At 43.0% G+C, this 13918-nt stretch overlaps 1 protein-coding gene across 1 annotated transcript; it reads left to right on the forward strand.

Annotated features, from left to right (window-relative positions):
• The first annotated feature begins 2966 nt into the window (after window positions 1–2966).
• LOC134404291 (hyaluronidase-1-like) lies at window positions 2967–9979 on the forward strand. The gene is made up of 6 exons (XM_063135007.1): window positions 2967–3887; window positions 5973–6062; window positions 7522–7855; window positions 9045–9052; window positions 9159–9356; window positions 9713–9979. Exons 1-6 carry the CDS (start codon window positions 2967–2969, stop codon window positions 9977–9979), a joined length of 1818 nt encoding a protein of 605 aa, XP_062991077.1.
• Window positions 9980–13918: the final 3939 nt, after the last annotated feature.

The raw sequence follows: 13918 nt of genomic DNA on the forward strand, positions 1-13918 counted from the left end.
TTTCCTGGAAAAAATAAGAAGCACAAAACTTGAAACTGCTAAATTTATTTTAAAGTGCAAGAAATACGTCATGCCAATTATAGCAAACAAATTGGAAAGGAACGTCTATGGGTCTAAAATGCATTATTTAATAGGAATATCACCTCCAAATCATCCCCCCCAACTCACACACACGTGCACACACACACACTCAGCATCACTCACTCCAAACAAATACACACGGAAGTCCGAACGTGGAGCCGCCCCACCCCCACCCCAGCATCCCTGGCTTCGCTTCGGCTGGGCGGGTGCGGGGCGCCATCTTGCCCACCCAGGCCCAGCTGAATCCTCGGGCCGGCCCAGATCACAGCCAACGCATGAGAGTGCTGCGCTGTGCCCGACGCCCGTCTTAGCTTTGGTGCTCTAGGAGGCCACCTGAGTGGCCTCTATGGTAGCACTGGCCCCTAGGATTGCATTATCACAGCCTGGTCCTATAGTCCCATGATTTGCAGCTTGTACAGACCACCGTTGATTTTAACAGTGGGATTTCAGTTGCTGGCCTCAATCACTGAGACAAGAATAGGGTGACCAACTGTCAGGATTTCCCCGGATTTGTCCTGGTTTTTGTTCTTTCCATGGTGTCAGGGGGGGATTTTCTATAATTTTCAATAATGTCCTGGAATGACACACCTTCCCCTTTAAGGCTGCCATTAGCATGGCAGGAGGGAATGACATGCTTTCTTGAGGCACATCATTCCCCCACCCCGAGCTCCAATTGAGGTCTTAAAGGGGAAAGTGGGTCATTCGTGGACATTATAGAAAAGGCCCCAATTGGAGTGGATGGTGGTGGTGCAGAATGAAATCCTTTCCCCTCCTCCACTCTAATCGGGTTCTTTAAGGTGGCGGGGAATAACGTACTTTCTGCAGGACTCAGAAAGCTGCTTCCCCCACACACACTTAGGTGTCTTCTTTTTTGGTTTCCCAAATATGGTCACCCTAGACAAGAAGAGTGTGGCATTTTTCAATGGAGGTGCATGCTATGTGTGCAGGTGTGTTAGCACTGCTCCTGTGTTGTGCACACTAAGGACAGAGTTACAGGTCTAAAGCCCATTATTTCCTTCTGTAGGAGTGGGCCATGATAGCAGGCCTACAACCCTTGCTTAGTTTGGAAACCAGGGGTTGGTTGCCAAGTTCCTTTTTCTTTTCTTTTCATCCCTTTTGTCTGCAGTTTATGTTGTAGTTACAATTGTTCTTACTGTGCCTTCTATGTCCAGGGTCATTAGCAGGCTCCATGTGATATCCAATGGCACCCGCATCTGTGCTAAATTTACATCCCTTCCACTGAGCTCCTGGCCCTTGGTACAGTCCCCTCATTCTATGCCACAAACCATATATGATTGTTTAGGCATAAGTCTTATATACTGAACATTGGGATAGGTTAGATAGGAGACACCAGGATGAGTGCAGCTGGAGGAGCCAGACCTGGTTTCCCCGTGTCCTGTAAGGAAGAGCAGTGCAACATAAATTAGCACTACCAACGCTGCATACTGGGTGGACTGTACTTTGTTTATCACCAGCAATGTGGCACCCATTCCTTTCCCTGGGGTCAGTGGGGTGCTCAGCAGGTTTGTAGGGTTGAGCAACCGGGGACGAAGGGACCTGGGAGCACAACATACTGCTGGTGGTAGGCAAGGACACCCCATTCTAATTTACAGCATCCACAGCACTCAGCGTTACCCTCCCTTTCATCGCACACTTACATTTCCTGTACTGTTGGTGGTGTAGAGTAGTTTTCCCTGTTTAGTGCAGAGGGGTTGTTAGACCACTGCATACTTTCTCCTAAGGAAAGCATAGTAGGAGTAAGTCTGTAGCTATGGTGTTGGGGTGTTCCACAGTCCAATCTGTGATTGTGGAGGGCAGGGCATTGGTCCAAGGGAGATGAGTATGGGATGCTTCAGGATCACTTTATGGCATGGACTCACCTTCTTTCTGGGTCTGCATCCTTGCGCACCTGTGTGGGATGCTTTGTTCTGGTATCTCTAGTCGGTGACGTGGAACTGAGATTCCTGTTGGCTGTCTCTGTCCTAAAGTAGCGTACCTGTAAGGGTTGTGTTCAGAAAAGGTCAATATTTGCAATAAGGTATCCCTATATTTGTTGTCCTCCTCAGCTGCTTCTGCAACGTGCTCCTTTTTATGCCAACTGCACTTTCCCATTGATCTCATTACCAAGTCCCAAGTAGGTGTTGAGCATTCTCTAGAGATGAGCTGGGAATGTTGGAGTGCCATGCTCACGTGCCCTAAGAAAAGAGATGTGTGCTCCCTTGCAGGTCTGGGGTTTATATATTGCTGATGGTGTGCAATGCTTTCAATCCAGATCCAGCGCGGTTGTGTAGGTAGACTGGGAATGAGGTGTGGGGTGGTGATTTTCTTCATTGCACTTTGTCAAAGCTACCTATGTAATATAATGCCAGCATAATGTTTAGCAACACTCTTTCTCATTCTGTATCATACTTAGGTGTGCTCTGAAACTCTTACAGGGATTTTATTGCATTTCTGTTCTTGGAATCGATAGATGAACTTTTACTGAATGACTTGGCACAGTGATTAGAGGTGCAATCCTATAAATGTTTAGACAGAAGAAAAAAACTCCTACAATTTCCAGCATTACCCAGCCATGACTTTTTTCTGTCTAAATATTCATAGGGTTAAATCCCAAATCAATTCTATGAATTAAATCCAGATTAATCATGCTTTATAGGGGAGTTTTATATATGTGTGCTCAGAAGTATGTCTTATTGCGTTCAATAGGGTAACTTCCAGGTAAGTGATATAGAACTGTAGCCTTAATCTGGAGCCAACATTATGAATATTTCGAGTGCTGCAATTCATAAAAAAGTCCTGCCAGTTCTTGTGGTTAATCTCTCTCTCTCTCTCTCTCTTCTCCACTTCGAGAAAGCTGTCCTTGCAGTACCAGAAAACAGCACATGATGTGCCATATGTGGTTTAAACACCTTTCTGTTTCGGTATTACTGATGATGGTTGATGGGAAAGAAAATATGCAGACAAGAGCTCCATTTTTCTCCCACAAACCTTTTGTAGTGGTGTGGAATGCACCTACTCAACAATGCCAGAACCGCTACAAGGTGGATTTAGATCTCAAAGCTTTTGACATCCTGCCAAATCCTGGTGAGACTTTGAGTGGCTCCACTGTGACAATATTTTATCAGAAATCGTTGGGCTACTATCCCCACATTGAAGACAATGGAGATTCCATCAATGGAGGCATGCCACAAAACTTCTCCCTAACCAAGCACCTCAGCAAAGCTGAGTCTGACATTAATGGTTCCTTACCTATGAAAAAATTCCAAGGACTTGGAGTCATTGACTGGGAATTCTGGAGACCCCAGTGGGTTAGGAACTGGGGCACAAAAGATATTTACAGGCAAAAGTCCCTTGAACTTGTAAGGGAGAAGAATCCTAATGCGTCTGAAGCCACAGTAAAGAATACCGCTAAGGAAGAGTTTGAAAAAGCTGGGAAGAATTTCATGAATGACACCCTTGTCCTAGCTGAAGACATGAGACCAAGTGGACTTTGGGGTTACTATCTCTATCCAGAGTGCTATAATTATGAATATAAGGCTTCTCCAACAACATACACAGGCAAATGTCCACCCATTGAAATTCAACGGAATGATGGTCTCCTTTGGCTTTGGCAACAAAGCACTGCCCTTTACCCTTCCCTGTACCTTGACTTGATGCTGAAGTCGAGCCCAAATGCTTTGAAATTTGCACACTATCGTGTTAAAGAGGCCATACGCATTGCTGCTATAGCTAGAAAAGACTATGCCTTGCCAGTTTTCGTCTATGCTAGGCCATTTTATATCAATACATTAGATGAATTGACAGAGGTAAGGGGTGTGTGCATATATTGGAATCCAATAGGCTCTCAGGATCAGTACTCTTAATGACTGCCTTATACATATATCTAATTGTATGGATGAATACTATAATACTGGACAAGTGAACTCATGGAAGATTTCAGGGCACTTTCTGTCAGTAAGATGTGCTCTGAAGCCAGAAATCCCTGCTGGTGAAACTGAACTGCAGTCTTCTGTGAGTTCTGAATATATACTAGTTTCATGAGCAGAGCCAGCCCTGCTGTTAAACAGAGGCAGGGAGTTGCCCCAGGCAGCAGATATCGGGGTGGTGGCAGCAAGTTATTGGAGGAGAGAACTTAAAATAGCTGCTGTCTTCAGATGTGGTGGAGAATGTTATTGCATCACCAGGGTTGAAGGGAGATTCAGCTGCCAATCCAGTGAGCTTTTGTACATGGAATTGGGAGGGGAGTCTTCTTGTTCTTCATTATAGGACTTAGGCTGGTCCTGTACATGAGTAGAAACGAACACAAGCAATTACTGTAGATGCCCCAAAGACCCCCTAATTTATTCAAATTTCCCCTTCCCCAGTTTTTGTTTGCTACAGGTAAACATTTATTTTTAATTTCTGGGCAAGGAACAACCTGAAGTGAGCTGGTAGGGGAGAACGTGTAATTTTACCACCTCAGAGAATTAGGGCTTAGTAGATGCCTCAGAACAAATGCAAAGTATTGGGTCGGTATATTTGCTTTATCAGGTCAAACAAATGTTGCAGTTGATCATGATCAGATTTCTAGAGTCATTGCCATGGTCACAGGCTAGAATGAAATTGAGCAAGGAAGTTAAAATGGCAAGACTAGAGGAAACTAACAAATAAACTTGCCACCCATCCAGCAACAGTACTGAAGCCAAGCAATAATGAGCATTGAGGACCCCAACCTTTTTGACTGGTGAACCAACTTGAAATTTTGAGAGAGTATCATGAGCACTCTCACAAAATGGTTGCTGTTGGGGCAGCACTTGTTCATTAGCCCAGCTGCCTAAATACAAAGCAGAGATGCAGACCCCCACAACACAAACCCACACTTTGGAACCACAGTTTTCTGCCCTGAAACCCATTTTACATGAGGCACAAGCAGAGGTAACTTGACTAAGAAGGTGAGTACAAGGCAGATATGGGATCTGAGCCCCAAATACTGCATCACATATTTGTCCACACAAAGAAAAAGGTAGGGAATCTGGTGGGTAGTGAGGGATATTAATTGGGCTATGCTAGGCACCCCAGAATCATATCATAAAAAAAAACAGAATCAAAAATAAAATAAAATAATTAACCACTACAATACTTTATATTGTATTTTATATTATGGTTTTATACTGTTGTTTTATACTTTGAAAGTTTTTAATTTTTGTGAACCGCCCAGAGAGCTCCGGCTATTGGGCACTATAGAAATGTAATAAATAAATATATAAATAAAGGACAAAAATATGTGTTAAATTAAAATTAAAATTCAACATAGAGATCACTGAAAACAATTGATGTATTCAGTATTCTTGTCCTTTTTGTGTGCATGCACACAAAATGCACATAAATGTGAGAGTATAGAATCACAGCGATTCTACTCTGCCAGTAGAATATTTCTGGTGGTTACAAAACCTCTGCAATTTTAGCATTATACTTCAAAAGCAAGAGCCCTTTTGCTAGCTATCATTTGGGCCAGGCAGGAATATAGTTTTCTGGGTACAGGTCTCTGCAGCAAAGTGAACCACTATAACCAAAATGTTCACATTTACTGTGTTCTAACCAGATCATTTGTTTAGGCCTTCTAGTCTAAAGACTGCCATTGTTGCTTTAACTGGAGACAGACATTAGTACTGTCGTTGTTGTAAATGTCATTTGTATCATTGGTATGAAAGAGGCATTATTGCACCTCCTATTTAGAGTTCTGGTAAAGAGGTCTTGCAGGCTTCAGAGGTGTGTGTTTTGAGGTAGTGCTTCAGAAGTAACCAAAACAGAAATAAATATCTGTGGACAACATGGGCAAGGATGTTGGCTCTTTGTTCACTGGGCATGCTGCTTTACATTGTATGATGAGAATTCAATGCCTTACGTTTCAGGAGGACTTGGTGAACACTATTGGTGAGAGTGCAGCATTGGGTGTAGCAGGAATCATCCTTTGGGGGAGCATGCAGTATGCCAGTACTCATGTAAGTGAGTTTGGGTTAATAACATGCCAATGAGTGAAATTTCATAAGCATTCTTAGGAGTCCCCTCCCACAACTCACACATAAACATATTTTCCTTTTTTTCCTTTTCTTTTTTTACCCTGATAGCTTTGAAAGATTTGCCTAGTGGATGATGAGAGTTTAGGATTCCATTTGGAGATTATTAATGTGTTTATCCATTGAGATGCCTTTTTGTGTAGCAACATCCCTCAGGATTGGAAAGAATATTCAGCAAGTCAACATAGCGCTAAATTGTTTTGCAGTGTTGTTGTCTAGTCATGGAAATAACTCTTTCATCTGCATCACCAGTGGAAAAATGAAAGAGACAAGTCTGGCTCACATAAGCAGGCACACCACATGCTTGCACTGTCAAGTTATGGTTAGATGTGCATAACTTGATAGTTGGACATTTCTGAGCCTGCCACATCTAATTCAGACTGGGCCTGATTAAAACAGACACAAAATAACTCATATTTTAATTGGATTCATGTCCAAATGGCATATCCTCTGAGGGCTCCTCTAAATGAGCCATTTAATGAACTCTTGTGATTGGCCACTCACAGAAGTTTGCGGCTCCATTACATAGTGTCCTCAATGACCAGGATGACTGCCATTATATGTCTCAGAAATCCCACTATTAAAAGAACCACAGGACTGTTCTTTTGACCAAGGACTGCTGCTAGGGTGACCTGCTAAGGAAATATAGCCAGTTCGAAAGTTCTGAGAACTGAAGACTAGAAGCGTGGGGCACAACACAGAGAATGCACAATGTGTTTCTTAGGCCTTAGCTAGACTTAAGGTTTATCCTGGGATCATCCCGGGGTCATCCCTGTACATGTAAATGACACACAGAATATCCCAGGAGCAGGTAGGGAAGACCCTGGAAGGACCCTGGGAGAAACCTTAGGTCTAGCTAAGGCTTTAAACTGTGTGCTGAAAAATTCAAACTCAAATTCTAATACTTCATTAATGTCCAATAGATACATTCACATACATGTACACCTTTTGTGCCCATGTGATTCTCGTTATAAAATGTCTGTCCTAGCAAACCTTGCCATTTTCTATTTCTGTCAGAATTTTAATAGTGTGTGTGTGCGTGGGGGTAACCCCTTCCCTTTGAGAGAATGAGGGGAGACAACTTTCTATTGGAACTATTGGAAGTCAAACACAAGACCTCTCCTCATTCCAAAGAACTTCCAGGGTTGTCATGATTGTGGCTGAATGGATCTTTGGCTCCCTCAGAAAAAACATCTGTGCTAGTCATTTATAGACACAGTGACAACTACTTCAGCTACTCGGTGGTCTAGAAATGAAAGAAATACAATAAAACAACAACAACAAACCCACTTACCTGTGCTGAAGTCCCATTGAACACAATGGGACTGACTTTCAGGTAGGAGTGTGTTGTAAATAATCTATCATTGTCTTTGTTTTCTTTTAGGACAACTGTGTAACTGTGAAAAAATATATAAATGGGCTCTTTGGACATTATATCGTTAACGTGACTTCTGCCACCAACCTCTGTAGTACAGTCCTCTGCAAGAAGAATGGAAGATGTATTCGCAGAAACAGCGATTCGTATGACTACCTACACTTGCCTCCTCAGAGTTTTAAGATTTCGGTCGATAATTCTCAAGCAGATAAAAAAGTCATTGTGCAAGGAAGTCTGAAGCAGGAGGATATAGGTGCCATGAAAGAAAAATTCATGTGTCAGTGTTACCAAGGCTGGAAGGGGATATTTTGTGAAGTACCCTCTTCCACAGATGAATACCCAAGTAATTCACAATAAATGTAATGGAGAGTTAATCCCTTATTTCCTATGCCATTATCAAACTCTCATGGAGACATGGAACACTCATCTGTTTTTAATCAAAAGATGTATTGATTGATGAATTTAATCAAAAGGCAGAAGTTGATTGATTGATGAATTTCCAATATAAAGCAAATTAATTACTCAAGTTCACAAATCAGTCCTCTTCCTCTAAAATCAGCAAGTATGTCAGACAATTCCCAGAACTGTGGAATAGTCTTGAGTGAATGTTGCATCAGGTCCAGGTAGCTAATTTGCCCAGGTGTGTGAGGGAAGCTGTCACAGCCTGTAGCCGTCCCTCAGTCTACAGGATATCAAAGTCCTCCAAAAATGAAATGTTTTTTACACTGTTCTACACACAAAGCTATGATGCAAAGGTGACTCATGTCCTGCTTGAGGTGGAGAACATTTGTGTCCCTCCAAATGCTATTGGTCTTCAATGGCCCAGGCAGCAGGGACAAGGGAGTTCTAGTCTAAAAACATCTGGAGGGACACAGGTTGCCTCCTGCCCCTGAAAGCAATCTGTCAGCTCAGTAAGTATGGTTAAAAACGGGGGGAAGCTGTTTGAGTCTTGCCATAAAGAAATCTTGAGGTGACCACCAACATGGGGGGGGGGGGGAATTGCCTTTTAGATTCTGCCCAGCAACAATCATGCCAAAAGCCAAAAGGCAGCTGGAGGTAGAAGCTAAACCTTCCAATCTTAAGAGCAGCCTTCTTACGATTTAGCTGGAGCAGGAGGCACCAGAAGAAGACAGCAATGGGAACAACAATACTGTTGTGAATAACTGTCTAGCACAGTGCTGGAAGAGGTCAGTCAGGGGAAACGGGTTCCACTGTGGATCCATGATCTGCTGCATGGCTGCAAAGCTGTGCCTGAAGTCCACCTCTTCTCCCCCACATTGCCATCTGCTGGCAGCATCCCCAGCTTCCAGCTGCTCCCTGATCTGCACTCTCCGAAACACTGTTTGCAGCCTTTCTGGAACAGAACCAAGTCTCACTCCTCCCATTGGGCAGGCATCTGCTGCTGCTGCTGCTGGGTCGTCTCCCTGTGGTTTTGCTAATGAATGTACGGACACCCCATGGGAGCAGGACTGTCCTGCATATGTGACTATTAGGTATTAATCACCTCCATTAAGTTGTCTAATCTTTTAAAGACACCCAAGTTGGTGGCCATCACTACATCTCGTGATATCAAATTCCATAGTTCAGCTATGTGCTGTTTGAAGAAATGCTTGCTTTTATCTGTTCTGAAACTCTCACTATTTAAGTGTAATAAATTGGAAAGGGAACTCAAGAATCTGAAGGCCAACATAGGCTCTCCTAACAATAATCGTGATGAAGCCACCGAACAGCAATGGAAGTTGCAGGCCCAAATGAAAGATTACATGTGGGAGCTGGATGAAAGCTCCATTGGTGGAAGCTCCATTGCTGTGGTTGCGGGACATGTATCATTAGAGAGGGGAGAAGTATGTAATGCCTGTCTTTAGAAGAGAGTGGGAGGGGCATAGAGTGGAGGGAGGGGAGAGCAAAACATCACTTGAAGAGAGGAGTTGGAGAGGAAGAGAGAACTGGAGGGAGAGGAGGCAGAAAGAGTGACTTGAAGGGGAAAAAGTAAGAAAGGAACGAGAAATCAGCAGCATTTCGAGAAGGAGAAGGAGACAGTCTGCAGTCAAATGAAGAGTGCACCTCCACACAGAGAGACAAGCAACTAGGGGATTAGAGAAAGCTGCAAAAGGTGAAAATGGATCTGAAGCAAGAACTGAGGGGGGTTGGAGAATGGAGCAACAGGCCGTTACATAGTGGGAGTGACTGATGGCTGCAGGATAAATTTGATGAGGATGGCAGACCGATTTGCAGAAGCCGTGGGAAAGTAGGGCATATTGCCAGAAGATGCATGGCAGAGAAGGGTGATAGTAGCAAGTGTATCCATGAGTTGGAGAAGTCTAAACAAGCTCTGGAGCAGCAGTTGGGGGAGATGAAAATTCATCTGGAAGAGCAGGAGAATGAGATGCAGGCCATAAAAGATGCCAAGGTGCATCTGGAAGTGAACCATCAAGTTATGAAGGCGCAGTTTGAGCTGGAACTATGAGCTTTTGATGGAGAGAATGAAAGAAAGAGAAAGCAGCTGATGAGACAACTGCAAGGGATGGAAATGGCACTGGAAAATGAGAGGATGCAGTGCTCCATTGCTGTGGTTGCCAGAAAGAAACTGGAAAGGGAAGTCAAGAATCTGAAGGCCAACATAGGCTCTCCTAAGAATAATCGTGATGAAGCCACTGAACAGCTCTGGAAGTTGCAGGCCCAAATGAAAGATTACGTGTAGGAGCTGGATGATGCAAGTGCCTTCAGAGTAGAAATGTTGGCACAGGCCAAAGAGAATAAAGCGAAGTTGAAGAATGTGGAGGCAAAGATGGTTCAAATACAAGAGGAACTGGCAGCTTCTGAACATGGCAAATGGCAGACTCAGCAAGAGAGAGAAGAACTGCGTGATGAAACTGCCAGCCAGAGTGGCATGGGAAATTCTGGCTTTAGAGGAAAAGCTTTGTTTGGAAGCCCAGATCTGCTTGAAGAAGAATTGGAGGAAGAACAGTTTAGTACAGAGTTGACCAGATAAGCTTGGAGGGTGGCAACAAGAGAGAGGGCCTTCTCTGTGGTGGCCCCCCAACTGTGGAACAATCTCCCTGACAAGGCCCGCCTGGCACTGACATTGTCATCTTTTGGGCGCCAGGTCAAGACTTTTCTCTTCTCCCAGGCATTTAGCAATATGTAACGAGCCTGGGTCTGTTTTTTTGCCTCATCGTTTCTAAAGTTGTTACAGTGGTTTTAATTGTATGTGCATTTTGCATGTTTTTGTTTTTTACTTTTTGTATATTATTTTAAAATGTTTTATCTCATGTGAACCACCCAGAGAGCTTCGGCTATGGGGCAGTGTACAATCGCAATAAATAAATAAATAAATAAATAAACAAACAAACACAGACCTGAATACAGAGTGTAACAATGCACAGAAGACTGAACCCCTATCTGCCTATCTGCAAGGTTACTGATGTGCCTCAAAGAACTCTGAAAGGTTAGTGACACAGGACTTATCTTTGCAGAAGTCATGTTGATTTGTCTTCAGCAAGACACATATATGTTTGATAATTTTATCTTTAATAATGCTTTCCACCCATTTACCCTAAACAGATCTCAAGCTAACTGGCCTGTAATTTCTTGGATCCCCTTTTAAGCCTCAGATATTGGGCAGTATAAAAATGTAACAAATAAATAAATGAAATATTTATTTATTTAAAAATGTGATGTCATCCAATTTTTAGTGTTTTAGCAAAGAAGCCTATCTTAGAGACATGAAATTTTCCTTTATTGAAAGAAATCAACTGGCGTGGAACTCAGAGAATAACAGAATGGTGGAAGAAGAATGGAACGGAACTCAAGGAATCTCTAGTACACAAATGGGAGAGGTTACTAGTGAAGCGTGATGTGATTGTCAGGATGACGGGGGGCAGCAGCAGTTACCAAACCTGTTGCAAGTATCACAGGATGAAATGTCAGGTAATTACAATGGAGGGCAACAGTTTTTCATAAATGGCATGGTTTAAGGTTGCTGTATTTCCTACATATGTGAAGGGCCACAAAGAATACAAGTGAATGAGAAGAAGTACGAGCCTGCCCAGGATTTAAGATCTTCTGGGGAGACTCTCCTATAGGTACTGCTGCCATCAGAGATACATTTGATGGGATGAGAGAGAGGGCCTTCTCTGTGGCTACTCCCAGGCTCTGGAACTCCCTGCCGCAGGAGGCATGGGCCTAATCTACACCAAGCAGGATATTGCACTATGAAAGTGGCATGAACGCAGTATATAAAATTATTATTATTATTATTATTATTATTATTATTATTATTATTATTATTTATATAGGACCAACAATTAAAGGCAGGAGCCACACCAAAAGCTTCATCCCACCTACACTTTGGTTTTGGTTCTCCCTCGAATTATCTCATAGCGAATGAAAGCTGTTGTTGTTGAGCTCCATCACACCAGCCTCTGCGCCTCCACCCTGCTCCGGCATGCCCCAGGAGGGCTGGGCCAGGCTCTGCAGAGCTCGCTTGGGGGCTGCCAAGGGAGGCCCTGCTCCTCGTCTTTCTGCTCTGGCACCACCACCCCGCCCGGGAGGGCTGGGCCTGGTGCGGACTCCGTGACTCTCGCTTGGGGGCTGCCGAGGGAGATCATCCTTCTGTATCCCCAGTGGCCGCTTGGAGTTCAAGAAGAATCACACTTTCTGACGGGCAAAATACTTCGCCAAGGGCAGGGGGGAAGAACTACAATCACAGCAGGACATAGTCAATGTCATCTGAGTCCTTCGCCGTGATAGCAGACTAAAAAGTGAACGTCATGGGAGTCTTCTGCATGAAATTAACCATGAAAGCACAGTATCAGCCTGGTGTGATGGAGCTCCAAGCAGGATATAGCACTATGAAAGCAGTATGAAAGTGGTAAATGTCAATGGGAGCCAACAGCCATCAGTGCATTTCAATGCTGCTATAAAGCAGTAGTGTGGCTCCTGCCTTTTATATACCACTGTCATACCACTTTCATGGTGCAATATCCTGCTTGGTCTTAGAATAGTTTATTGTCAAGTTTTCATATTTACAGTAAGCACTAAATGTGTCTAAGAATTTTTTCAGACCCAAACAAGAGAGAGAGAGAGAGAGCACTACGTCATCTGCATACATTAAAATAAAATAAAAATTCTATTCATAATTACTGGGGAAGGAGAGTTTTCTTGAGCTAACTGTGACACCAGATCATTAACATAGATATTGAAAAGGATGCCAAGAGGCATCCTTGTTTTACTGCCCATGTTGTTTTAAAAGCTTCTGTTAGAGAACCATTCAAACTAACTCTAACCCTCATTACTGTGTAGCTGTATAATTCCTTTATCAGTATCAAGGGTCTACGGTCAATATTGGAGCTTTGTAACTTTTCCCATAATCTGTTTCTGTTAATAGAATCAAAAACAGTTGCTATATCAATAAAAGCTGCATAAAGATGTTTCTTAGTATTCTTAGTATACTTCTTTATAATATAATTTAGTGTAAAGCATTGATCAGTAGTACTGTAACTGCTTCTAAAACCCTAAAGGTCTTCAACATCAAAACAATAACGCAAATGCTTTATGGGTCTGAAATTTGGGCGTTTGACAACACCATCATTAATGCCCTGGAAACTGTGCAGAACAATCCCCCCCCCCCAAAAAAACCCCTCTACTCTCTTCCATCCAGAACTCTTGCAGCTTTTTTTTTTGCATACAGAATCTGGATGAACATCAATCAGGACAAGAATAGTGTGTGCTCAGTTAAACAAATTTTAAACAAATTGCCACTTTGCCAAACAAATGCCTTCCAGCTATATGTTACCTGGAAGTGAACAAAAATGATTATTGGATGGCAATATTCCAAAAGCACCTGCATTGCTATTACATTCATGAGCTGAAGCCTGTCCTTCATATGGATAAGAAGCAACCAAGGGATTGGCTATTTTGGATAGATTCTAGGAACTAATTAAAAACTCTAAATTCTTCCGGTGGTTCCCTCTTTTAAAATCAGAACACTTCAGAGCCAGCTATTTATCCAAACTGAGGCCTCTTTCCCGAAGAAATTGAACTGAGATTCCAAACTATGCCAACTGCAGCTCTGGATGGACGCTATCACAACGTGCCATTTGAATGCAGATTATGCATCTGTGGCCATCATCAAGTGGACAATGTTGTTCACTACCTGTTAATTTGCCCTCTGTATAGGTACCCAAGAGAGAGATTCCTGACACCCTTGTTAGCACCTGGAAATAGGAATGCCCTTGCAGAAACAGTTCTTTTTCTGCTGAGTGATACCAACAGTTACGTGACACATAAAGTGGCTTTGTTTGCTCTGGCAATAAAAAAAGATTAGGAAGAGAGAGCTAGACAAAATTGCCATAAAATGTCATGGAGATTTAGGCCATAGCTAGACCTAAGGTTTATCCCTGGA

Source organism: Elgaria multicarinata, chromosome 9 (assembly GCF_023053635.1).
Source record: "Elgaria multicarinata webbii isolate HBS135686 ecotype San Diego chromosome 9, rElgMul1.1.pri, whole genome shotgun sequence".
Lineage (NCBI taxonomy): Eukaryota > Metazoa > Chordata > Lepidosauria > Squamata > Anguidae > Elgaria > Elgaria multicarinata.

What these genes read in the sequence shown, in the direction of transcription:
- LOC134404291 (XM_063135007.1), top strand. Translation starts at nt 2,967, where the DNA reads ATGTGCCATATGTGGTTTAAACACCTTTCTGTTTCGGTATTACTGATG. An exon ending in CATTAGATGAATTGACAGAG is followed by an intron (nt 3,888 to 5,972) that starts GTAAGGGGTGTG and finishes CTTACGTTTCAG; the next exon opens with GAGGACTTGGTGAACACTAT. An exon ending in TGCAGTATGCCAGTACTCAT is followed by an intron (nt 6,063 to 7,521) that starts GTAAGTGAGTTT and finishes GTTTTCTTTTAG; the next exon opens with GACAACTGTGTAACTGTGAA.